Below are 27,071 nucleotides of genomic sequence, written 5' to 3'. Positions count from 1 at the left end.
TCATCATGTAACAAAAGGCAACACATCCCCTGAGGGAAATATGTTGGGCTGAAGTTTGTGTGTAAAACAATGCGTGTGTCGAACAAAGGGTTAAACACTCTGGGTGTCATCAGCTCTCTTACCTATCATAGGTGATTCGATGAAGCTCCAGGTGTTGCTCTGTGGTATGTAGGACTGGAGGACCCCCGCCGAGCGCCCGGCCTCGTTCACACCTCCGAACACGTAGACCTTCCCTCCGCACACTGTGGCCGCTGCTGAATGGACCGGCTTAGGAAGAGGAGAGACCGTCTCCCACTGGTTGGTGATTGTGTCGTACCTGAAGAGAAAAAAAAAGAGGGAGAAAAAAAAATATTTTGAACGCTATTTTAGATATTTCCACTTTGCATGAATAAGAATTAAAAAACAAATGAAGATATGGGTAAGCTTGATATATTGAGTCATGACTCCACTTTTATTACAAAAAAATCCACCTTTAGGAGTCTCTTTATTACTTCTGAAACCTCTAATGATTCAAAAACTAATCAAACACTTTGCAGTTAGTCATTAACACCCACACACACACCAATAATACACAGAAACACTCTGACTTAAAGGTCCCACTGGACTGAATTCACGGAGAAATGCTGGTTTTGGCTGCAGGGCTGACAGACATAATTAGCAGAATGCCTACACCACTAGGAGAGATGAAAAAGACCAACTATTACGTACAATGACAGCAATTAAAGCAATTACACAAAGCAACATATGTTTGGCGCTACAAGCCATTAGTCTCTAGAGTTGGGCTGTGTGTCAGCGCCAAGCTTTGGACCTTTCTCACCCAGCGGCCTTTGGCAGAGACTTCCAACACTCAGCCGACCCAGACCGCCACAAACAGACGCCGCCAGATGAAAGAGTCTGACACAAAGGGTTGTGTGTGAACAAGACACTTTCTTAAGCTATTCTGCTCTTGTCTGAGTGGTAGGGACATTAATATGTATATGTCCTGACTTTCCATTTTTTGTTTGTTGCATTTGTGTGTGTGGTTTTTGACCCGCGGCTTCATTAGTGTGTTGTGTTAGCGGTGTAATCCTGCGTCCACGGGCCACTGATCAAAGCAGCCAAGAGCCCTCCAGCAGGAGGCGGCCTCATTAAAGAGCCACAAACAGATCCTGGATCTGGAATTTAATCACACATCTATTCAGACTAAAAGAAAAAGAAAAAACACCTTGACAATCAAATCTGAAGCCGGCGTCCCCCAGGACAACCAGCCGGACACATCAAAGGTTTGGGAAAAAAAAAAAAAGTGAAGTCCCTTTGCTGTTTATTTCAAGTATGATCTTTTCACTGTTCTCTATGACGGTCATTTGGCATTATGCCTAATAACAGAAAGTACACAGGTGTCTAACAATTTTTTTTTTTACTTGTCCCTCAGTGTCATTCATACGTTCCCTTCAAAGAAAAACAAGTGTGTATTGATGACATTTCTATGCACCTCTCCTGCAGCTCCTGGGGCAGTTGCTTTTAGTTGAATTTGAATGACACCTGGACGGACTGGTTGCATTCACCTTGCAGTGAGAGAGATGCTAGATAAAGTGTGAGAGGTGTTGGATCAGACTTCTCCAACTTTCTCTTCGGGGGTCTGATAATGATTTTGGCACCAGCTGTACCTGTGGGTTTAATTCAGCAGGCAGTCTGAGAGAGTGGTGACAGAGAACACACTCTTTAAAAAGGTACGCCTGTAACACTCAGGAGTGCCAATTAGCCCTGTTTAAACAAACACACACACACTTACCAGCATCAGGTTGAGTAACTGAGCCCTACTGAGGAAGAAGGACTAACATGTGTTTCAGTACCTGGCAGTTTAAATGACCTCTCTGACCTAATCGGTGCAGGTTAATAAATTGAATGTGTGAAGCTGGTTAAGGAATCGACAAAAGGCCAACAAGACTACAGCAAACAGCTGAGAAGAGCTAGTGAATAGAACAAATACAGCTTCTTTACTGATAGCATGTAATGTGAACATGGTTGCTTGTCTAACCCACAGAGAGTAATCACCCGACTCTTCAGTTCCCATCAGCTTCACAGAAAGGTTTAGCATCTTTCAGCTCATTAGTTCGATATATCAGCCTGCAACTGCATTGTTTTGGTTAACTCTCACTCTGTTCTCCTGAACATTGCTCAAAGATTTAGGTCATTTTAGAATAAAAGGCAGTCAATAACATAATATCCAAACTGCCCTGTGAGAAACAGCAGTAAGACTGAGATAATGACTTGATGATGAACTGGTGCAGGAGCTTTTGGAGGCCAGAAACAGAACTTTGAGCAACAACAAGAGTTGATATTGCACCCACATTAGCCTCACGGGCAGAAACAGAATCCAGCTAAGTGCATGGACTGGATGTGTAGTTTGGCTAAACAAGGACAAGACACAATGAGCACTGAACAAGAATAGTGTGCAATAATGACAGGATGGAGAGTACGAAGCAGTTGATACAAATTAAAAGAGATGAAAAGAGACAGCGTATGATTGACATTTCTGTCCACAAGAAAACCTCAAAGACAAAACTCTACAAACAGAAATCACTCAATGAGCAATAACCATCATCATTTCACTCCGTCGTAAGCTTTAGGGCTCACGTAAAAATACATCACTTTTAGTGGGATGTAGATCAAGAGAATGGGTTGTAATAAATGTAAACACTGCACAGTCATCAAGCATTTCAAATGAAGCATGACATCAGGACTGACACTGAAAAGGTTCTCAGAGTGGGGGTGTTTATGGTTTGATTGTATCTCCAAGGCAGAGGAGGTGGAGGGAGACAGACAGACAGACAAAGAAACCAAAACAAAAAGACTGTGTTCATCACAAAAACAAAGACTAGACCTCTCCTTGTCTTTCCTCTGAAGCTCTCTGTCAGATCGTTTTTTCATCGTCACATGTAGTGATGTAGTTTATCCATCCACATGTTGACCAGCTTGGATTTTCTATTTTTTAAAGTGTTTCTACAAAAAGACTGATCAGGGCACGGAGCCGTGTGCAGCAATCGTCTGCCGCTCCTGACAGGCTTGTTTCATCACACAGGGACAATCATAGAAATAATGCTGCAGGGTTACAGCAGAACAAATAATAGAGGATTGTGTTCTTTTATGTGGGAGAGAGACACCAAGACAGATGGATAAAACGGCTAGACAGATTGTGAATGAAATAAAGAGGACAGATTTTCAAGTAGAGTTTCCTATGAATATGTAATCTGGATCAAGGAAAACAAGTTAACTCTCCCAGCATGCACTTGGGCTGACATGTCAACAAATCAGAACTGGAACTCGATGTCTGCAGTGTGATTGTGTAATAAAAGATAAACTCCTTAAAAAACACAATGTTTAATATCGACAGGTGAAATGTACCTGCCATGTTTGTTTAATTTGACAGCAGATGGATTTGCTTTACCTTCACTAGTTTTCTTGCCCTGCAAAGTGTAATACCTGAAATATGGATTCACAGCACTAGAGTGTAAAGGGTCCACATAAATCTAATCTGTGCATGTTTACGGTAAGAACAAACATATCAACCAGTGCATCCTGTGACCATAGACTGCATTTTATAAGTGGACTTAGTCTCTGTTTGACAAAGATACGCTTTCTAATATTGATTAAACACAAATAAAGGAGATCTATTACACGTATTGTCACGTTCACCATTACTTATGTCTGGGACACCTATTGAGTAGCGTTGAGAGATGAGAGGCTGACAAACATCTTTATTTAACTTCTACTGCCATCAGTAAAATCCCTCATTACAGCCTCTGCCTAAAATGTGTATGTACATGTATGTATGTGCATATGTATAGATCATTTTTTTTATTTCTTGCTTTTATGCATTGCCTGTAAAGCACTTTGGTCAGATGAAGCTGTTTTTAAATGTGCTATACAAATAAACTTGATTTGATTTTAAATAGTTCATTTCAGCTGCTGTCTCTTTGAGGCCCCTCCCCCCATGTGCCCACTTTCCTAAGATTGGCCAGCTCTGTCTGGAAAATTGTGTGAGTTCCGGATGGGCAGTGTCCTTAAAAGAGATGCCAGGGTGGGCGTGTCCTACAACTCTGCACCATGCTTTGCTCTAATATGTCAGAAAAAACGTGACGTCAGGTCAATGACATTTCTCGCAAAGTTCTTGTAACATCTCATTCAGAGCAGCAGGAAACCACATCCGGGGATTACGCCAACAACTGTGTATCTTGGGTTAAAAAAAACCTTGCTGAGATTTAGTATGGACATCCAACATGGTAAGATTAAATGTATGTATTTAAATATGGATCAGCTTAATAGATCTCCTTTCAAAATAAACATGATAAACATGACAAATTAACCTTCTAAATATCAGTTTCCTGTCAAAAATAATTATTGAGAGGCTATGATTTGCTTAAAACAACAGTTTTCCAAGTCTGATTAGAATAATCATTAACATTATCATCCAGCAAACTTAAAAAGTCACCTTGAAGTCTTAAGTGGGAAAGAATTTAGGGAGCCAAAGTAATAACAAGGGTGATCTTTTAGTGTGTCTCAGTGTCTGTGTGTGTGTGTGTGTGTGTGTGTGTGTGTGTGTGTGTGTGTGTGTGTGTGTGTGTGTGTGTGTGTGTGTGTGTGTGTGTGTGTGAAAATGTGTGAGATTTAATTGGATGGGAATGTCAAGTAGGAAAGGGGACATGAGTGCTGCCTGTGTGTAAGTCGTACATAAATTACTGCTCCGTGCTCTTCAAAACTGGACGTGAGATGGAAAAGTGAGATGACAATTTATTACCAATGTGACCCCCCCCCGTGTTTCATGTATTAAAAAAAAAACAACTACTGCAAACAGTGACACATATTGAAAAGGACTCATTAGGAAGTCTACAGCCAGACCAGCAGATCTCTGATGCTGTACTAAAGTGGTTATTGAGGCTAAATGCTAATGTCTGAACGCTAACAGACCCAAGGTTGCAATAATAACATGCTGATGTTAGGCAAATATGATGTATATACAGCGTTCACCATCTTAGTTTAGAGTGTTAGCAAGTACTAATCAGCACCGGCTGAACAAAACGTTCAGGTGGGACCAAGAAGAAGCAACCTCGATTTTGTATTTATTCAGTAGATGGGTTACTTTTGGCCCCCTTAAATATGCCCATATATAAATGATAAATATAAAATATTCTAATGCCTTCTAGGGCACAGGAAACATTTGAATATAGTGCAGGAAGGTCTATACAAATGTTGAAAATAGCACTTTGTCTGCACTTATCTTGTGTTCAAGTGAGCACCTTAACATTGGCAGACACACACACACACACACAAACTGGACTAATCTATAACAACTAACCCTCCCACCTCTACAGTCAATCCCTCCAGGGTTTAGATATTCACTTGCAGGGCTTGCAGGTCTGTGCTTTCCAAAGGTCAGACGTTGCATCCTAATGCGTGAGTGTGTGTGTGTGTGTGTGTGTGTGTGTGTGTGTGTGTGTGTGTGTGGGGTGGGGTGGGGTGGGGGGTGGGAGTTAACTGTTTGCCAACCATTTCAGCTGCATCTGTCACATCCAAAGCGCTGATAATTAGTCATAAATGTTCACCTGCAACCTGACTGACTTGCATGAATGACTGGATAGCAGCCTAATTCAGGACATAAAGAGGGGAGGACGAGGGAGCTTTGTGTCAACCTGCTGCAACTCAACTGGAAAAGCAACTGTAGCACTGTGTGGGTCACGGTTTCTGAATTCTTCACCACCTTCAATACAATCCAGCCTTCCCTGTTTACGGGAAAGAGACAGAGTTGGAGTAGACTGTCACCTGGCAGCGTGGACAATAGACTACCTCACCAACAGACCACTGTTTGTCAAGCTATAGGACTGTGGTCTGCTGCACAGAGGTCCCACAGGTGACAGTGCTAACTAATCCCTGCAACAAAAGGGTGTTTGTAATTTTTACACTTTAAATTATGTGGAGAATGGTAAAGGTCAGTCGTACTTTTTGGGAGACAGAGACATAAGAAGTAAAAATCCACAATGACATCGCAGAGGGGTAAGGCGGCAGTGTGTGAGGAGAGTGAGGAGGGTTGGAGGCTTGTGGTGGCTGGGGTTTGGTCGGATGATGAACTGCTGCCTTGACAGCACAGTAGGGGCCAACACTGTGAAGTTGGTTAATCCTGAGGAGCAGGGATTAGCTTGACAGGGGAGAAGCTGTCAGCAGGGGGGGATCAGAGGGCCTGTTGTCCCTGACCACAGTGCCAAACTGCAGAGGCTTTCCAGAGCCAACTGTCCCCAGTCCCCACCACCAACCTACACCCCGTCTCTCACTCCAGCTCAGGGCACTGTCTGACCTACTATGTGGAGTGCAGTTGTACACACAGACATATGAAAGGCATTACAGCACTTCATCGTAGCTGTAGAAAAGCTTGAGGGGTTTGAAAATGGACTGATGGGGTTACACACCCATCTACTCTTCTCATCTACTCTGGCTTGCTCTTCTTCTGCTTCACCTTGTATCATTTTTGACTCTTTAGCACCAGGGTCCCATAAACCAGAGGCTGCCGAGCGATAGGTGCTTTCTTAGTTATTAGCCTCATCGCCCTGCTGATTATTTCACTGCTGTCTCCAAAGAGGGTGCTGTTGGACAGGGAATCTTCAGGTTCTGGGTATAATATACAAAATAGCTGCCTGTTAACATGTTAGATTTAAGGGTGCATGACATTATATCTGGGATGAGGTATGATCATCTCTTTTTGGCAGACTGACAGCTTCTTTCTTCAAGCGGAGAAGGAACAGATCTCAGTCAGAGCGTCCTCACACAGCCAGCCAGGAGGCAAGCGTTTCCTCACCACGACTCAAAGAGCAGCTTACGCCTCTTGTTTCCATGAGAGCGACGTGGGGTCTCTCCCACCCCTGGTGTCCCACGGGAGGGGACCTTTCTTTGGGTGACTGGCTTCCCACTGTGAACACCACCCGTGGACATCAAGTACTTAGGGACTTGTCAGTTCAAGGAGCAGTCCACCGAGGACTTGGATTGCGTTCAGTGCTCTGGGTGATGAAACCTCCTGCTGTTATCTTCGTCTCACTGCATCTTCTTTGTCATGGTTGAGTTGATGAAATTTCCCAGGAGCAATTTCGGCGCTCCTACAAAAGGACCTGGAGGCATTACAATTGGCCTTCAACGTCAGACTAGGCCACCATTTTTTGAGATGGCCTATTTAGCTGGTGTATAAGTAGGTGTTTGAGTATAACCCCACTGAATGGAAAAAGTAAAACTCAAGAAATGGATTGAGGAGGGCTGTGTTACAAAGAAGAAAAATGCATATCTTAAGTCAGATCAAGGCTGACCACTCTAAAGGTGCAGAACGACCTTCACAGAGAGAAAAAAAGAGAATTCAGCACCAGGTGATGGAAAAGACATCCGCATAAAATCACAGGGTGCTAAAGTGCAAGGACGCTTATTCAGCAACAACACATTTGCCAGTTAATGAACCTCTCCAAGGCCTTTTACAGGCTCACATACGTATGTACTGTAATCCAAAAAGTCATTTTAGTGGGAAAAAAGGCCATAAAAAAGCCAGAGAACACAATCTGTGCAAATTGCTCCTCCCTCCTCCAGATGTGTTAGCTGAACAGCTCAACATCCAGTCTTCATAGAATATTAACTTTCAATAGCACTTGGACACACAAGCATATTAATAGTGAGTGATAAATAAAACTAAGCCATCTGTGATAGACACATCATTAGACACCCATGAATTATTCAATAGCTGCAGTCATAAAGGTTTTCCAAAGGATCAACATGTAGAGGAGCGAGCAGACCTGATTGCAAGTAAAAAGCTCCCGACCCTACAAATCTGTCAGTTATAAGTGAGGAGAGTGGGGACATGAATGAGCCCACTCGGTCCTCTGAGTGTTGATTTGGACCTCCTGCTGTTCCCAGAGAAAGGCGTCATCCAACTGGCTTTGAGACGGCTTTGATTGAAGACATAATCGTGAATGTGTGTGAATTTCACGGTCAGGAGCGTGAAACCCTCAGTGAGATGGATGGAGACATGGAGAGTAAGGGAGGCAGGAGAGACCACACTTATGGAGTCAGGGTGCTGGAAGGTGAGGAGACTTTGCTGGAGCTGGCTGATGGATGTACATGTATTGTCTGTGCGCACACTTTATTGTGTACGTATTCAAATATGGACTGTACAAGAATTAGAAAGAATACATTAATGTCTGGAAAAGATAGTATGCATTTATAGATAATCTCTGAATCAAATCAACACCAGCGTTTCAAGTTGTTCCCCAGCCCTTATGTAGCCATTCACACAATTACTTAATTCATAAATAGTATAAGACTTCATCTATATTACAAATTGCTCTGAGGCCTGTGCAGTTCTTCCTCCTTGTGTGGAGGTGACAAAAAGGTTGGAGTAACAGTTTCCTTTATCTCCTCTGTCCAGGGTTTAGTCCTGCTGTGGACTGGCTGCCTCCCTGCTGGAGTCTGGACTATCTTTAGACTTTTACGCCAACAAAGCTGAGCTGCACACGAGCTGAGTCTCATAGCAGAGAACCACCACGGGTTAGCTACAAAATAAAGATCAGCAGTTAATAAGGGATACTTCATCAAAGCAGCGACAAACAAATGTCTTATAAAATGGACTGAAAGAGATCTGGGTAATGTGCAACAGCTGTGAGGTTTACACAAGGATTCAAAAATGAATCACGGTCCTTTACAGTTAAAATATGAAGCTCTAATGTTGAAAAGTGCTTCAAAGTATTTTTCCTCATCTTTTTAGACTTGATGGATGAATTAAAGTACATTAACTCCCCGTTTTGAGTCTTAAAAGATAAACCAATGTTAATCCATCAGTGTATGCAGGGCTCTGCGTACAAACCCTTTGACTTCTCCGAATTGCCCGACAGCCTGAGAGGCTGGTGAATACGACCCTAACCCTGTGTTACAACTGGTCTGATTCAGCCTTTTTTTGAATCAATAGGTGTTTAACTGTTTTTTCTCGGTGTGTGGGTTATTTCTGATTCCTGTTACAACATGAGTCAGTGCAGCACTAGTGCAGAAATACCAAGCAGCGGGGGCCTTGAGCAGTTCTTGGAGAGAGGCAAAGGTTGAAATGTGCTGATAATAGAGTCCAGTTGCTTTGGGCCTCAGAGAAGCTTCCTGATTACAGACAGAGGAACGCATACTAACACATCACATGGTGAATTGCTGATGTTCTTGGAGCCTGAATGCCCTCCATGCACCTGCAACTCCCAAATGAAGCCAGAGGAATCAAATGCATATCCATTACCGGGAAAATATTCCATCTAACCTTATCATAACAACATTGTGTGGCAGAGTTATGGGGAGATATCAAATTAGCCTGTTTCATTTGAGGACTTTTGTGTATTGTGAAAAGCTTTGGAGATCAATTGAACTGCCAGGTAATGAGCAACGGCTGCCTGCTCTAATAAACCCAGTAATGTTTTTTTGATTGCTTTGGTTCATCTCGCTCTGCCGTGCAGGAGGAGGAAGCTTCTCTGCCGAAATTCACTCCTCAGCCCCGGTCGGAGGAGAAAAAGTCAAGAGGTGTGAATCAAACTATAGAATCTTAATCCAGGTTGAATGCCACTAAGAATTTATGTTACTCCATGTAGACAATGGGTGGTTTCACATTGAGGATTTGAGTACACTTGACCCCAAAGTCCAGTTCATTTATTCAGTGTGAACACATACGTACCTCACTCGGGTCCTGTGCCTTAAAACAAGTGAAGGAGTGGTCACGGGCACAATTCATGTGTACTCGAGTACGGTCTGCGGGAGATGTGAATGCAACCGTGCTCAAACAAGGAAGTGTTTATGGCCTAATTCTAAACACCCCCTGTCGCTTCCGTTTCATCCTCTGAGCTGCTCTGTAGATGTGGAAGTAGGAAGAGAGTTGTTGTTGGTTGCTCAGAAATCATTTTAAAAATCCACAGTCGGCAGAATGGCCATAGTTGCTTCTTCTTCTTTCTGCTTCTTGGCGTATTTGCAAATCAACTATGTGCAAACTGCCACCAGCTTTATTAGACTGTGTAGATACGTGAGTGAACTCGGGCACAGAACAATGTCACTAATGTGAATGCAGACCAGCGGGGAAGAAGGACGGGGGGGGGGGGGGGTATTTGCGTATTTGAGCACAGTATGAAACAATCGGGCCTAATGTGAAAACGCCCTGTGTCTGGTTTTATTCTGAAGAGTGAAGAACAGAGAAAATAAGTTGCAAAGTTCCGGCTGAATAGTTCACAGAGGATGACCTTCACATGAAGTGTCAGAGATGTGTTGATGCTGAAGTGGAGGGAATCAGACACAGTATGCCACTCTGCTCGCTGAAAGTAAATCCTCTCACTCACAGCCGGCTCACCATCGAGTAAGAGGTGCTCTGTCGCCGCACAACAACACTCACACAGCTGTGACCGTTTAATACGCTCCATCTCACATTCATTCCTCTGCGCCTTCCTGCAATCACAGAAAATACTAACTTACCTGTCCTAACACTTTTGGCAACATGCTGCTGAGCACTGCTGCAAACTGCATCATATGCCATGTTTTGCTGGTCAGTGTGAATATGTATTTGCATCCTCCACTCTCTGCAGAACCATCCACCGGCTCTCTGAGATGTGAGCTGTCACATCGCGGTTAAAGCTGTGTGGCACTCTGCAGGCACCAGCTGGGAGCTTCTAGAGGTGTCTGTTGTTTAGAGACAGACTGCTGTTGATGTTTTGTGTGACTCTTACCTCTCCACATGGTCCAGGTTCCCTGATACTCCCAGTCCTCCGATGGTGTAGAGCTTCCCGTCGTACACCAGGCTGTTGTGTCTGCAGCGAGCCACCGTCATCCGAGACACCAGACTCCAGTTGTCCAGCAGGGACATGTAGCACCAGACGTCGGCCACCATCACACCGCCCTCTGTGCCACCTGGAATATACAAAAAGGGGTTATTAAAGCAGATGTGAAGTCTGATTTTCTACTAAAGAAGATCTCATAGAACAAAGAACATATCAGTCAAACTCAGGGACTTTACCTGAGCTATGAGCATAGAACTCTAAACTAATTACATTTGTTTTCTTAGGAAAGCTTTAAGCACTTTCAAGAGAAGAAGGCTCCACAAGCTTGTACTATAAACAGTTATTTTTCCTTATTGAAACCCATTCTGATACCGAGACGTCAGCAATGACCAAAACAAGGATCCTCTCTGATGCAAGATAAGGAGAAAATGGTGGATATAGTCGTTGCTACAATTTGACAGATTTGACTAGCATTACACTCTCTGTACTAATCTTTCTGTCATGATTTGGTTTTGTATTTGAGTTTCCCTGTTTTATCCCAGTGTTGCTGGTTTTTCCCTTGTGTGTTTCCTAGTTTTGTCTTCAGTGTTTTCTGTTTTATTTTGTCATTTATTATCCTCGTGTATCTCTGTGTTCTAGTGTGTTTTGTTAGATTCTTGAGTTCTGGGTGTCTTCAGTGTTTCATGGTTTAGTTTGTAGTTGTCCTCAGTGTTTCTTGTATTCCTGCCTCTGTGTGTTTCCCAGTGTGATTGCCCTGATTGTCCTCACCTGTGTCTTGTTAGTGTCACCTGTGTCTGATTACCCCTGTGTCTATTTAGTCTCTGTGTTTCTTCCCCTCTGTGTCAGTTCATTGTATGCAGTTTGTATGTCGTTCGTTGGTATGTCAGTTTTGCTCGTGCTCCTCTGTGGCTCCCTGTTTTTGATCCCTGTGTGTTTTTTGTTGAATGTTTGAAATTAAGTTTTGTTGCTTTTGGCCTTTTTATTTAATTAAATATTTTTGGTTATTCTGCACTTGGGTCCACCGCCCTTGTTTTCCAACCGTTCGTGACAGAATGAACTGACCGAGAATGGACCCAGCTGTTTTTTTTAGCTTCAACGAGCCTTCTCCCTGGGAGGGGACTCGTCTTGCCTTTTTCTCTGGCACTCGAGGTAGGAGGAGACGCAGTCAGGGTCTTCGATGCCAGGCCTCAACCCAGCTCAAGCCTCAGCCTCCCTGTGCCTTAGAGCCACAGCCTCCCTGTGTTCCTGCAGAGCGCTGTCTGCCACCAGTTCCGACGGAGCGCCGTCTGCCCCGTGTTCCTGTTCCCGCAGAGCGCCGTCTGCCACCAGTTCCGGCAGGACGTTGTCTGATCCCTGTTCCCGCAGAGCGCCGTCTGCCACCAGTTCCGGCAGGACGTTGTCTGATCCCTGTTCCTGTTCCAGCAGAGCGCTGTCTGCCACCAATTACGGCCGAGCGCCGTCTGCCCCCCGTTCCGGCCGAGCGCCGTCTGCCCCCGGTTCCGGCCGAGCGCCGTCTGCCCCCTGTTCCGGCAGAGTTTCCGTCTGACTCCCGTGTCTGCGTGGGAGGTTCTGCCCACTCCCCTGTCTCTGTGGGAGGTTCTGCCCACTCCTGATTCCTCGTTGGCGGTCCTGCCCACTCCTGATTCCTCGTTGGCGGTCCTGCCCACTCCTGTTTCGTCGTAAGAGGCCCTGCTGACTCCTGCGCCCTCGTCGGAGGTCCTGCCGACTCCTGCGCCCTCGTCGGAGGCCCTGCTGACTCCTGCGCCCTCATCGGAGGTTCTGCTAACTCCGCCCACTACTGTGTCTTTGTGGGAGGCTCGGCCTCTCACTGGTCCCCTGTCATCTGGTCGGCCTCCAGGTCTGCTCTCCGTGTTCAGTCGGCCTCTCGGCCGCCCTCCTGAACTTTCGGGGCTATGTGCCCTGCCTCCAGGTCGTCCGCCTGACGGTCCGGAGGCCGTTGTTGGAATGTCAGTTTTGCTCGTGCTCCTCTGTGGCTCCCTGTTTTTGATCCCTGTTTTTTTTGCCGTTGGCCTTTTTCTTTAATTAAATATTTTTGGTTATTCTGCACTTGGGTCCACCTCCCTTGTTTTCCAACCGTTCGTGACACTTTCTACATACTGTAAAACTGCCAATCCTTTTGGCAAACTGTTACCTGAAGGCCTAAAAAGTTGGCCTTCACTTCAAGAGTCTATATCATCTTCAGACGATAGACAATTGTCTATCGTTGATACCTTGAACCAGTAGAGCAGTACTGATATCTGGCTCTGACTTCAGGGAGTCCTTTATTAGTTTGAAGAACTATCAGTGCAGATTGATCAGGGCTAATCATTGCTGACTCTTCGCTTCAGCACCTAGTGCTATCAGGATGATAGGGTATACTAAGGTTATGTATCTTTCTTGTTTCAAGCTGATTTCCTTTACATATCGAAATCTGAATCACTAAATGTTGTTTTCTGTTTAGAAGTTAAAGCTAAACAGTGTGAGACTTGTGGACAACTTTTTTACTAGTTAAAGGTTGTTGACTGCTGTGTTAATGAGTGAACCAGGCAACCATCGAAAGTGTGTTTGTTTCAGCTCCCTGTAGTTTGACATGTAACACCAGCAGAGACTCAGTGACCCTGCTCTGAGTGTGAGGAAGGTTACAGAGCGGAGCCTGTTGCCTGGCTGGCTAGAACACCTCTGATTTCTGCACTGGCTGTCTGACTCCCAGCTGACACATGCAGACCTGTTCCAATGCCCAAACACAAATTTACATTTATATGAAAGGAGGTAGAGGAAGGGTACGTGTGGGACAAATCCTGCTGCAATGTCAAGGTCTGAGCACTGAGCAGGATTCTGGCAAAAAAGGAGAGTGGAGTGAGAAATTCAGTGTGTCACTGGAGAAGAAACTCAAAAGTGTCTCATAGAGGGAGTCACAGACTGTGCAGTGTCACTATGAGACTGTAAAGTCCACAGTGATCCACTGAAGGTAAAAAGAAGAGATGATCTTCTATTTACAAAAGACACCTTTGCAAAGAAGACGTTATCTCCACTGCAACAGGACAGCTTTGATTGTGCCGGTGTAGTGGATGATTTAGCTCACCTGACAGGTAGATGTTGTCTCCTGCTGAGATGACACTGAAGAAGTCGCGGTCGTAGAAGGGCAGGCTGGCCAGCGGGTACCACTTACTGTTCTGAGGGTTGAAACAGGTGACTGCTGTCAGGGAGCGCTGGTTCATCCCGATCGTCTGACGCCCTCCCACCAGAACGATCACCTCCACTACACCTGGAGGACAAAAGTGGAGGAGGAGAATGATGCAGGTGGACAAGAAAAATAATCATTAAGGTAAGTTTTCCACAAATATATGGAAGCCAAAATGAATCAAAGTCTCTTTGAGATTCTATATTGCTGAAGAAACTTTCTTTTTTCTTTGTTATGAACCCCATTAGCATCAACTTTTACACCTTCTCAACTTTCCGACAAGACCCTCGAAAGGCTGCATGAACAGCGACTTACACAAGCAGCTACAGATTATAAATCTGCTGTTTTGAATTCAGACCCGCCTTGGCATTTTTCCTGAGTCAATAAGCTTGTCGGGAAATGCAAAACAAAATGCAAAACAGAAAAGTTTCCTCTTGGTCACAGGAAACTACTTTGTAAACTGTGATGTATAACTCAATTATGAAGACTGATGGTTCTGCCATTCGTTTGGATGCTGCCCAACTTTCTTCTTCTCTCTTTCTCCACAAAACACAAGAACTAACCTACACATTGACTTTTCCACACTCTGTGAAAAGTACACTGTTTTGGAATAAGATACTCACACAATCAATAACCTGAGGATCAACGTGTTTACATTTTGTGCTTGTGAGTATGTGCTGTGTCTCATTTGAACACATGCTGAGGACCTGGTGGGATTATGAAGATACTTGAGTACATTCAACACACAGACCTGTTACTTCTCATTTGATGTGTGCTCCCAGACACACACACACACACACGCACACGCACATACACACTCGCAATGGAATAAAGACACCATTGATCCTAAACATACAAACAGGTTGGCAGGCTGCCACATGTGTGTCTCAGGTCCTCTCAGTCTTCAGCTGCAGAAAGCGGACAAGGCGACGAGCCGCAAGACAGAAACAAGCTGTGTTTGTAAGCAGCAGGCAGGGAGAGGGAGGAGAGCGAAAGAGGTAGAGTAGAGCAGAGAATAGAGGGGGGAGAAGAAAAGAGATAGAGAGGAGGAAGGAGCAAGAGACGTGGGATGAAACAGAAAGAGAGGAGGGAAGGCTAATCTTGATACACTCCAAACCATGCCTGAACACAGATTCTTTATTTGGATCAATACTTTTTCACCCAGTCTCTTTACTGACAGACACATCCAAAGAAGGCTGTCTTTTCCCTTCTGCAACTGTCTTTTAAACAAAATCCCCTATATATTATTTGAAAAGCAGAAAAATGCAAAAACTACAATGTACTTATGTGTGGATTAGAAAACACATCCTGGACACACAGCTTAGACTTAGTGGACAACTAAAAGCTGACCTGCTTATTTTTCTAAAGGATTTCTTTTTGTATATATTCCTCTGTGCAGGGTGAAAAACAAAGTGACGGCTCAAGGAGAAAGGGACAGCGTCACTGCAAAGTGGAAGGTCAGGTTTCCAAGCTAAAAAAGACCAATCATGACAAAATTCAGAAGGTGTAGAAGTTGTGTGTTGTAGCCCCCAGCGAGTAAAAGATGTGTTTAAATCTGGAGTGACGCTAGAAAGGTTTTGAGTTGAATCTGTTCCCAACATGCCTACGAGCCTCAGATAGCCTTCAGGACCTCAAACAGACATTATATGCATGCAGATAATAAATAGCAAGACACACATTTATTATGTTGACTCTGTGCTGCTATTGTTGTTCTTCATGATTAGTTTGCTGATATTGCTGTATATGTTTACACTCCAGTTCTCTGTTTCACTTGTATTTTTAACTTTATTCAACGTTTGGCTTTAAATGACTGTTTTCTATTTCTTAAATGATTACACTTTTCTTTTTGACACGTTTTCTTTAATCCCCTTAGCTCTTGGTCTTGTGGTTTATTGATATTGACTGCTTAGATTAACTTGAAAAGTTTCTTGGCTAAGTCTAAGCCAATTTTGGGTTTTCTGTTTGCACATCAATGTATCTTCTGCTGTTCAAAGTTTCTTCTTCATTGTCTGTGCGTGTTCATAGTGAGCATTAAGTCACATTCATTTCATTCTTAAAAAGATGGTGGAGGATTTACACTTACTAACCTTTCTGGTGCCCCATGTTTTTCAACCATGTAAACACATATCACTGTAAAAACTGCGATTTTGTTTTCTTGTTTCTCCCTCCAACCCCTCGAGTCTAATAAGGCCAAATAAAGCAAGCCCACATGCTGCTTCCCCGTGCTTAATTCTTTGTCTGTGCTCATGCAGGTCTTTATTACCACCCGGTGCACATGTTCAGGTTGTGTTTAGAGCTTTCTGCTTGGCCGAACACATCAGGGCGAGTCCACATCTGGGCACTGAGACTGCTGTGCTGCTCTGACCCCTGAAGCCCTGAACACCTTCAGAAGCTAACACAACCCAACACGGACCTGTCAGAACACAACAAAACAGGAGAGCGGCACCGCTGACGGGGGGGGGGACACAGCATCAGATCAGATGGTTGTGTGTGCATATGTGTGAGTATTAAAGCAGAAATAAAGCCTCGTAGGGACAGCTGTCAGTCAGTCTGAGGTTTGATGGGATGAACGGATGAAAGGATGGAGCATTGAAGGATGGAGACAAGTGGTTTGGGATGAATGGATAACCAAGACTCTACAGCTCTTGTTTTTTTACTTTCCTGGTGGAGTGTATTCCTCTGACAGAAAAAGTCTCCCTTTCTTGATTCCTACCGACCTTCTGATTTATTTTAGGGTTATGCTGTCTGCATATCAAGTTGAAGCTACATCCTCTTTAAAAGAAATGTATGGAACAAAGTACATTCATTCTGAGCTACATTTTATTGTAAGTTGGAACTTGAGTAGCACAATTGGCATCTCAATTGTCCCAAAAGTAAGCTGATCAGAGAATTGCTGATATAAATGTCAATTTCTGTTTTTTTCTTTAATATTATCAAAAACCTGAAGAAAATCTGGATAGTTTGCATTCGGTCTGTTTTTTTTACACAATAAAGGTGTCACATGTTTAACTATATATGTGTAAATACATTCATACAAAGTAGTGACACAGAGAGAGTAGATATTACAGTCACAGTGACACGAGCAGAGCAGTTTATATCTCACTATTGGTCAATAACTGTTTCCTCTTATCTGAGCAGCTTCTCTCTAATCTCTCTCTCTTTCCTCCATAATCCTTTGATTCCTCTCCCAGGGTGTTAATATGCAATGGTGAGCATCAGCTGGCAAAAACAGCTTCCAGAATAATGTCAGGGTCTAAGGAGGTGTAATATGTATGTAAGGGATTGGCATGATTAAAAGTGTGCACACTTGCTGTGTGGCCACACAAACAAACAAGTGTTTTCTGTTGGTCTGTTTTGGCAAACAAAATTGCATCCCGGTGAACGACTTCAGTTTTGGCTTCTTCATGGCCTCAAGTGTCCTCAACCTTTGGTTAAAGAGTCGGTTCATTCTCATTACTGACTGAGCTTTAGTGATATCGAGCACTGCAGATGGTTTTAATGAGACATTGTCTGAAAACTCCAACTCCACATTGACAAGAGATGTGAGTATTTCAGTTTCTTGCATTATTGTAAAGTTTAATTAAAAGAGTGCGTCTTTGGAGAATCAGTGTTCCGGATACTCAGGGTGATCCACAGATGTTTCTACGAGAAGTTTTCCTGGTGAAACTACTTTCTACGAAAAAATGAGTCCCTGTGGAAAACGTTCAGGGTTTGTTGTGCAGACTTTCTGGAGTAAGTGGGACAGTGTTACTGGAAAGAGATGTTCCTGTTGAATTTTTTAAAGGTTTTCTTCATTTTAATAACATGTACTGCATTAAGATTGTGACACAAGACACAGAGAGCGTAAAACCAGAGCATAAAAACACAAATCTATCTGCTAGGCAAGCTGCAACTAGAAGACATAAATTATGCTTTATATTACGGGACTTAGTCAAATGACATACCAAGCTTCTCGTTCTTTAAATGTAACACATGATGAGTGGATAGAGACGCCCCACATGCATTAACTGTCCAAAGAACCAAACCTGCACCATGGGAACATGCATAAAACTGTAACCTGGTTCACTCAGCCAGCTGAATACTGATGAGGCCGAAGCAGCCGTGCAGCAGGTACAGCGGGTCAAAGTTGCCAAAGCTGATCCATGTACCTGTAAAAGCTGCTCGCTTTGGGTCTCAGCAGCAACTACAGCTCTGCAGTGAGTCAAGTTCTCTTACAACAGATGATGTGATCATTCACCCGTTTTCCCCTCTCCCCCCTCCTATGCAGCTTAGGCTGACAGTAGTCACTTGTCAATTGTTTTGGCTGCAGCCCCTGTAGACATTCAGACCAGAGTTTACGTAATCAGGATCTACTGCTTCCACTTTAAATCTATGACAGATTAGTTCCGCCAGAGATTTCCCAGATAAGCTGCACAAACGTCAAAAAAAACAATCACAATCCACTCTCTGGAGAAAAGTTGCGTTCTACTTCTACTCTCTGTCACTCTTTCCCTCCCTCTCAGAGAAATGTATACGCTGCATCAGCTCGGAAAGACAAACCAGGCCGAATAATTACACGGAGCCAGCTTGGGCGAGAAGCAAAAGGTGGCAGGCTTTGGAGGGGAGTCTCCGGTGACCATCTTAAAAGGTGTGAATCCTGCCTTGGTCTGCTTTCATTGCTCTGCTTTTCTACGTTCTGTGTCCACTCTCCGAGGAGCCGCTGGCTGTTGGAGGTGTGAATGAGTAGATGAATGTCACGCCTACGGGGCTTCAGATCTCACAGAACAGGCTGCTGTTATTGTCTCCAAATTGTGGATGCGAGCCAAGCCATTGTAGAGCTGATCTCAGTGAAATACAGCTTTTGTTAGACCTGCACACTCTGTTCAATGTGGCTTGTATTATACTGCAAGAATGTAATTGGTGGTGGATACATTTTAATATCCACATTCCAATAGATGTAGAAAGTAGCTTAGACTATCTGCTGAAAGTCATTCAAGGTTGTGCTAAGAAATCTTGTTCTGAAGAGCTTTAAACCTTGTAATGTGGCACAAGAGAGGGTCACAGAGATAAAATGCTTCAGGAGTCAACCTGCTGCATACTCAAACTCTTTTCTCCGGTGCTGCTCATGCTGTATGTGTTGGTGTAGTACTTAGATTTTTTCCTGCCTTTTATTTAACATGCATGTGAGCTGAGCTGGCCCCCTGTGTCTCGTCGTCATTACAGCTCATTTGTCTGAGTGCTATTCCACTTGGCTGGGTTGAATTAACAGTTTGCCCTGACGCTCTCAACCCTCCTCTGAGCCGAGTGCAGTGTCACGACTCACAGAGAAGAGGAGACGGAAACAAATTGTATGGTTTCTGTCACGTACACACACACACACACACACACACACACACACACAACCAATAAGAGAACAACTAATGGTCGTTTTTTTTTAGTAACTCTGCAGCGGACAAAGAATACTCAGCCTCTTTTTATGTGGAAAAAAGTATTTAAATGTTTATGATTACAACATTTCCATTTATTTGCTGAATATCTTGCTGGCTCCGTAATTAACATCTAATAAAACAAATGGGTAAGGCATTCACTCAATAAAACTCTTTGGGATGTGAAAATGGTGTGACAGTGAGACAGAGAGGACGTCTCATTTCAAGCCAGTGAAGTGTTTCGAAAATAATTTTATGCTGGTTCATTTCAGAATTTTATGACTCTTTCCTTGTTGTTATTCTGTCCAGATGTTGTCCAGCATTGTTATGCTGATGAATTTATTTCAAACCAGTTCCGTTAACTCAGCAGATGAGCAGACAACTGGAACATTGTGATCATATTTCAGGACAAAGGATGTGTCAGAGTAAGTGATATGAAAATGTGATATCAATGAAAACTGGGTTAAGTAAAAAAAGTACATAGAAACGAGGCAGCCAGATGGAAATAAAGAAGAAACCTGGAAAACAAGACAATTAAAGTTTGTGTGAAAACCATCTGGCAGCCTTTTTTTTCATTTGCAATAAAAATAACTTTTTTTTAGAGCGTACAGTTAATGGACCAGATACTCATTACAATGTTAGTCTTTTAAAATGCAAGAGGGTGAACTTTTTGGAGTCTAACAAACACAAAGCGTGTTTTCATAGGTCATTAACATTCATATTAATGTTTTATTTGATCCTTAAATGATTTATGAGATTCATTTAGCAGAAACATGAACTAGGACAGAGTGTTAGGAGCATGTATACACAGATTTTACAAGCACTTTAACACATTTTGCAATTTTTTTACACTCATATTATAGAATTTAAAGCTGCTTTAATCCATAAATTTTATAATAAATATTTTTTTTAAATAACTTTTATTTTTACTTTTTAATATTGAGTGGTCTCATTAAATTAATATTGGTAAGTCTCTCTCAACTAAAGAAAAAAAAAGGAAATATATTTCACTAAATTCACAGATTAAAGACAATCTGAACGCTTTTAATCAAAGTCTGTCTCACAAGAATAAATTAGGTTTCAGGGCTGAAACAGTTTGGTCCTTAGTCCCGACTAATTTTGTCTCTCTTAAATAAAAAGTGAGGCTGAAAAAGTGAGGCACTCAGATACCTGTCCATACAAACACATCATCCACTAAGTCACCCACACGTCTACACGGCTCATCCTCTCAGACTGGCTGTTCTTTGCAGACATTTTTCATGGACGGCAGGTTGTCTTTCTTTTTCTGCCTGACAGACTTATCATTGGAGTTCAGGTGTTGCCCATCTGCTTGCACATATTATACACACACAAACACTTAAAGTCAAGCACTATGATAATAAACTAAATCAAATGTCTTTGCTTCAAAGTTAATTTCTGATCCACCTGCCAACCCCCCCCCCCCACCCCCCCACCCCCACTCCTCCTGTTCTCCCATGTCTTTTCACTTTCTCATCCTCTGTGTGTCAAACACAATCCCAACAACCTTAAACCTCCTCCCAGTCTTGTCTTTATCTTTGCCAATGTCCTTTATGAATCCGTGCTAGCCCCCATATCTACCCTGCATTCCCAGCCACAGTGCACCCTGCTGTGCAGAGCTCACCCTGTCCAGCGCAGCAGATGGCTGAACAACACGTGCATAAACACACACAGTCATGATATACAAATCCTCTCTCCCATATTCATACAATTACACAGTAAAGGCACATTTATCTGTACTCCAAATATGTTGCCTCATCAAAACACAGTTTTTCACACTTCTCATAATGAAATCAAACACGCTGACGAAATACTCAGCCTTACAGCGAGTTAAAATAACACTCCGCCATCGGGGTAAAATGCATCATGAATGTATTCATCCCTGCAGTGTTTGTGCATTTATATAAGTCTGTTGTTACAGAGACACAAGCTGTTGGGAATCAATACACTCTACAGCCTGCATAATGTGTCTTGTGTTGGATGCAGAATATTATGCACATAATAACAAACACTGATGGGCCTTGACAGAATATGCTTGAAGAAAGTGCTGAGAACAAAGAGAAACTGGATCGAGGATGATTAATGAGATAAAAACTGAGCACATACGATAAATGCCTGGGGACTGCAGATGTAAAGGTGTAATGCATCAAATGGCAACATTTGTGTTTAATATTGTATATGGTCCCTTTAGAAATAAAATTAAATACATAAAAAACAAATATCTTTTCAAATATCTCTTCTTGTTTCTTATAAAATTCCTCCAATGTCTGTTTACTGACAAATGACCACGTTGGACAACAGTGTTAGCTAGTTAACTGATCTCAGGTGATCACCAAGTGTCATTTTTTCAGCAAGCAGAAACTAACTTGATCTGAATGCTAATTTGTGCTGTTTGAGAGGCTCATAAAACCGCTCACACTATAATTACGAAGCTCAGCCAGAGGTCATTTTCAGGCACCGTCCACATTTCACGTTCTTAAATGGCTTGGATAAAACTGGCATAAGTCGGAGAGTGAATGGTTTGCTAAGTTTACAAAGTTGTTAGGAGGTATTTATGTGCTGGTTTGCAGTATCAAAGTCTGAGTTCAGTAGCCAACAAAACCCCAGGAAGCCGTTACAATTGGTGTTACAGTTTTTGGAAAGAAAACGCAGTGTTGACATATGACCGGGCCTGGGTGAGGATTATACTCTAAAGCAAAAGATTACATAACAAGCAATGATATATTGTTTCACAACCTGGACACACACAACAGCGAGCACTTTAAAACCCATCACTTCAAAAAGGCAGACAAAGTTCTGGACAAAAAAAACCTAATCACGTCCACTGTTGAAATACCACAAGTCATCATAACGTTTTAAACTTTGACAGTTAACAAACTTTCATGGATGTTTGTCTTGTTTTTTTAAAGTTGAAATTGGCTTGCCCTCCAACCAAATAAAAAATCACAACAATAAGATAAATACCAGATCACAAACAAGGGGAAACTGTACCGAGGCGTAGAAGAGAATTTAACCAGAAAGTGGTGTCTGTTAGAGGCCGCATTCAAGGATCCAATTACCAGCACATGTCAGGGATTGTGAGAACTACTTCACCTCTAAAAGAAAAACTCAAACAAGCCAGTCCTATACTCATAAATAATATTTGCCCTCCCATTCTGGTGCCCATTCCTTTGGCCTCTGGCTCATCCTGCATTTTTAACTAGCTTATTGTAGGTGTGTCTGTTATTTGTAATGTAACAATTGTGTCCGTTTTGTTTGTTGAATTGTGAGTTATTTTGTGTGTGCTGACCTGTAGACTGTCCTGTGAGGTGTCCTGTAAATTGTAAATATGTTTTATGTTTTTTTTCATTTCAATTCAGTAAAGAAATAAAATAAGTATTTTCAGTCGTTGTCTGGAAAACCTGATAGAGCTTTAAATCTTTGCTTTCAAGTTGTGGGTTAAAATCAATATGATTCAGTGGCAGGTCAAGGTCTCCTTGGGCAGAACTAACCCCTCTATCATTGTGTTGAAGTTAAATATGAAGAGAAGATTGTGTGTGAGTGTGTGTGTGTGTGTGTGTGTGTGTGTGTGTGTGTGTGTGTGTGGGTGGGTTTGTGGATCTGGCAATGTGTTCTTGTTCAACTAAAGCGATGGGCAGATTAAATCGCCTCCATCCTGCTCTCTGGTCACCTAGGCCACAGAGGATGCACATCACTGTATCCTTGCATGTGTGAGTGTGTTTGTGTAGGTGTGTATATGTACCAGCAGATAGCCTGGGCCGAGTCCTGGGCGTCTGCATCTCCTGCCGTGCGTGGGGCAGCATGTGATAGCGCTTGGCCTCGTTGACCAGATCCCGACACGCCTCGGACGATTTGATCAGCTCCTCGTTATCCACCACGTTGAGCAGGTAGGACGGGTGGATGAAGGGAAGACGCACCACCGCCAACAGCTCTGATAAATTCTAAAAGAAAGGGACACAGGGAGAGACAGATTAGAGGTTAAAGGCCGCAGTGACAGAGAGATGCTGTAAAAACTTAAGAAAGGCAAAAAGAAAGAAAGAAAAGAAAGCTTTACAAAGTTTGAAGAGAGAGATCAAGAATGATCATAAAATGTTATAAATTAATAACATAAAATATATCAACAATAAACATATATCACATTTATTCCAAAACTCATAATCTTTTATTTTTCTAAGCAATAACTTTTAATTATACCATAAAAGAAGATATAAAAAAACAGCTGTCTTGTTTGATAAAAGCCTTTGCTGTTAGAGTGAGGAAACCTGACGAGACCATCGGATCAGTTACTGTCAGTGTCAGACCCTCAAAGCTTCTCCCACAAAGACAGGGAGACAAGAAAACATCTCCGACAGAACACTTTGTAAAGTTTAAGATAGAATTTGCTAAATGTCTCAGTTACATGTGTGCGTTCAGTTACACTGTGAGAGCTAAAGGCGTATGTTGCAGGGGTGAATCTTTGTGAAAGGTTTCACCTTCTGATCGGGAGTTTTCATCTTCCAAAAAAACACCATTTCTGACAGACTGTGAATGTGTTTATGCAGCTAAATTCAGACTCAGTTCTGGTAAATAACAAACAATTCAACCTATGAAGCCTCAGCTATAGGATCTAAGGTGACAAATATATACAGTAAAGACTTTAAGATTTTATGAATTCAAACTTGTTATTTGCACCATTCCCTTTAAAGGGGGGCTTCAGGAGTGAGAGCTTGACGATGATGACCAGTGAAGACTGAAACATCCTCACCTATGAAAACCAATATTTATGCATGGATGTTCCGTTGTTGCCTCTGCAAACATCTACTGTATAGGTGTTCAGACACATTGGCAGGACCCACTGTTTCCACGGCAACCGCGTTGATAGCTTTGCCTTCCTAAAGTTTTTTATTTGAGTTTGCAGGTGATTGCTTGTGTGTTTGTCACTGTATGTGTGGGGGTCTTTGCATCACTGGGAGTTTGATCTACAGTATGTGACAGTAAAGGTCGTAACAAGCCCGCCGAGGGACAGAGAGCTGAGTGGAGATTTGACCCCGCTGACCCTTTGACTCAAAACAAAGTGACCGAGCTTTAATGGCAGTAAGAGCAACAAAACAACAGACCCAAAGAAACATCATTCAGAGGAGAGCACACACTGACACTTTGCTGAAGCATCTCTTTCTCTCTCTCTCTCTCTCCCACCTGAGGCCTTCAGCATGTGTCCCATCTGTTGGGACTGATGTCCTGAGACCAAAGAGGGGGGGGGTGTACATAAGTGAGCAGAAGAAGGGACAAAGTGGAGGATAGGAGGGATTGAGATTAAGAAATGATATAACTATCCTACACCAGAGGGAAAATAAAAGATGTGGGAGAGGAGGACAACTGCACCACGGCAGTGCGGGGGAAATCTGCTGATGACATTTCCTCTCTGTCAGCACACTCAGAGCCAAACACCGTCCTGCAGATGAGACTGTCCGTTTCCCTGCCACTCATACATACACTGTTTACCCAGCAGTAAACAAACAGCTCACAACCAACAGAAAGACAGGCGATCACTCTTAGCACCTCAGCAAGAAGGTAAAGTCAAAGCAGGCTGCTGATATTCCTGAGGGGCTCTTCACTGTCTCAGGAGAAACTTCTTCTACCAGTTAAAGTGCCTCCACAGTGTGACATTTGCCCCACTAGTTACTGAGTCATGTCACACTCTAATGGAGGAGACCTAAGCTTCAGGTTTACTGCTCTCACTTTTCGATCACATGCTGCTTTTCTCAGGTCTGCCACAACATCACCTGCTGTGGTGTGACACTGATTCATTTATAGCAACAATAGAGTAACAAATCATTAAGGCACTATTTAACGCTGCATCCGGTTTAGTTATTAACATAATCAAAGGTTGTGTAGTATTATTTATGTAGGAGGAGTAAACTTCATTCCAATATGCTTCAAGTATTTTTGGCTCATGAAATCATTTTTTAGTCTGCAGGTCGTGAAATAGGTCCACAGCTGACCGTTCTGACCCTGTGGGCTACATTAAAACTGTATGAGGGGTGGCCTCAGGCAGGTGGTACCATTTAGTGGAACAGCAGGAAGAAATGTGGAAGAAATCTAGGTGCAAATGTGGAAATCTTGCTGGTAAACAGCAGCTGAAAAGACTTCTGCTTTACTGATTCATTTTCAGCATGTGGCAAAAAAAATCCCCCAAAATCCCAAATCCAAACGATCCTCCTCGACAGTCCAGATCAGGTGGGCTGAATACTCCGCGCAGAAGCCTTGAATGCATTTGTTGGTGATGGCCTTAAATAGGAATAAGTGAGAATGGAAAACAAAAACACTTCTTACCTGTATTGAAAATAACTCCCAAGTCTCCCACTTCTTTTTTCACTTTCTGTTTCACTCTGCACCTTTCATCCCGCTCCTCGCCCTTCCTCCCACACATGCATTTATATAAAAGAATGGAAAAACACTCGCTGCTAACAGTCAAATCCAAAACATGAGACCTAACAAAAAAGTATTCTTGGTTTGTACCAGACATTAAAACTACTCATGAAGGAATCATTTCGCATACTTTGACTCAAGGTTCTTGTTTATATGTTCATAGTCATGTCGTCACTTGACTTTTCCTTTGTTTTGGGTGAGTATTATATTAGCTACCTGTTTAAGCATGTGACTACTAGCCTGCAGTATCTGCATTGTCTTTTTGTCACCTCCTTGCACATGGATTTTTACAGTACCATTAATACCTGTCCATTATACATTATGCAAAGTATACTTAGACCATTTGTAGTAGCACCTTGACTAATGCAGTGTATTTATGCAAATCTAATTCATGCATAATGCAGGACTTGGCCGGTCACACTATTATTCTTTGTTTTGTTAATTACAAGTTTGTCTTATTTCAATCACTTGCACTTAGTCAAAGCATTTCATCATCCATGCGTGGGAGGACTAATTCCATGTTTGCTTTGCACAGCCTTTTAGACTCCTGTGTTCCCGAGTCTCTGGTTTACCAATCACTTCAAAGGATTATAGTTTTAAAAACCTATATAACGGGTGAAATTGTCAGCTGTGCCAACAAAAGGGCTTTAGCAATATCATAATTCTTTCATTGCGTTTCATACCGAATTATCTGAGCAGCTTTTGGATGGTCTGCTATAAAGGTGATCTCTAGTGAGCCGAGTGGTGTCTCAGGGAGACAGGGGAGTGTGGCCTGTCGTTTTCATTGTCTCGCCTTCTCGTGCCTGCATAATCGTTATGCTATGAAACAGAGACCAAGACTCATGAAAGATACGATACTTATCAAAACTGTTAACATTTTTGATGCCTTTATTAGAGAGACAGGAGTCGGAAATCAGGGGGAGAGAGGGAGAGGGAGGGAGAGAGAGAGAGAGAGAGAGAGAGAGAGAGAGAGAGAGAGAGAGAGAGAGAGAGAGAGCAAGAGAGAGAGAGAGAGAGAGAGGAATGACATGCAGTGAAGGAGCTACAGGTCATATCTGAACTCGTGCTGCCCACTTCAAGTGTTGTAACATCTGATTCTGTATGTAGGGCGTGCAAACTAACCACCAGGCCACTGCCGACCCCGAAACTGTTGACCTTTTGAAACAAAGGAAAGTTTTCATTTTCTTCTCCCATTTTACCCGAACAAGGATCATTTATGTGGCGTTCACTTGTGTTCTGATATGAAACCTAAATAGCATCTTGTTG

At 42.8% G+C, this 27,071-nt stretch overlaps 1 protein-coding gene across 2 annotated transcripts in view; it reads right to left on the bottom strand.

The window, feature by feature from the left end:
- LOC132985210 (kelch-like protein 29) overlaps window positions 1–27,071 on the bottom strand; it is a 139,939-nt gene that overhangs the window by 12,461 nt on the left and 100,407 nt on the right. For both annotated transcript variants that reach the window (XM_061052462.1, XM_061052461.1), the window contains exons 10-13: window positions 23,140–23,338; window positions 13,876–14,058; window positions 10,743–10,923; window positions 123–316 (exon numbers count right to left, since the gene is read on the bottom strand). In XM_061052462.1, the coding sequence (XP_060908445.1) occupies window positions 123–316; window positions 10,743–10,923; window positions 13,876–14,058; window positions 23,140–23,338 (757 nt within the window). The remainder of the gene's footprint in view (window positions 1–122; window positions 317–10,742; window positions 10,924–13,875; window positions 14,059–23,139; window positions 23,339–27,071) is intronic.

This window comes from Labrus mixtus, chromosome 12, assembly GCF_963584025.1.
Source record: "Labrus mixtus chromosome 12, fLabMix1.1, whole genome shotgun sequence".
NCBI lineage: Eukaryota > Metazoa > Chordata > Actinopteri > Labriformes > Labridae > Labrus > Labrus mixtus.
Note: the sequence above shows the minus strand (reverse complement) of the source record. Positions and strands in the feature narration are given on the sequence as shown.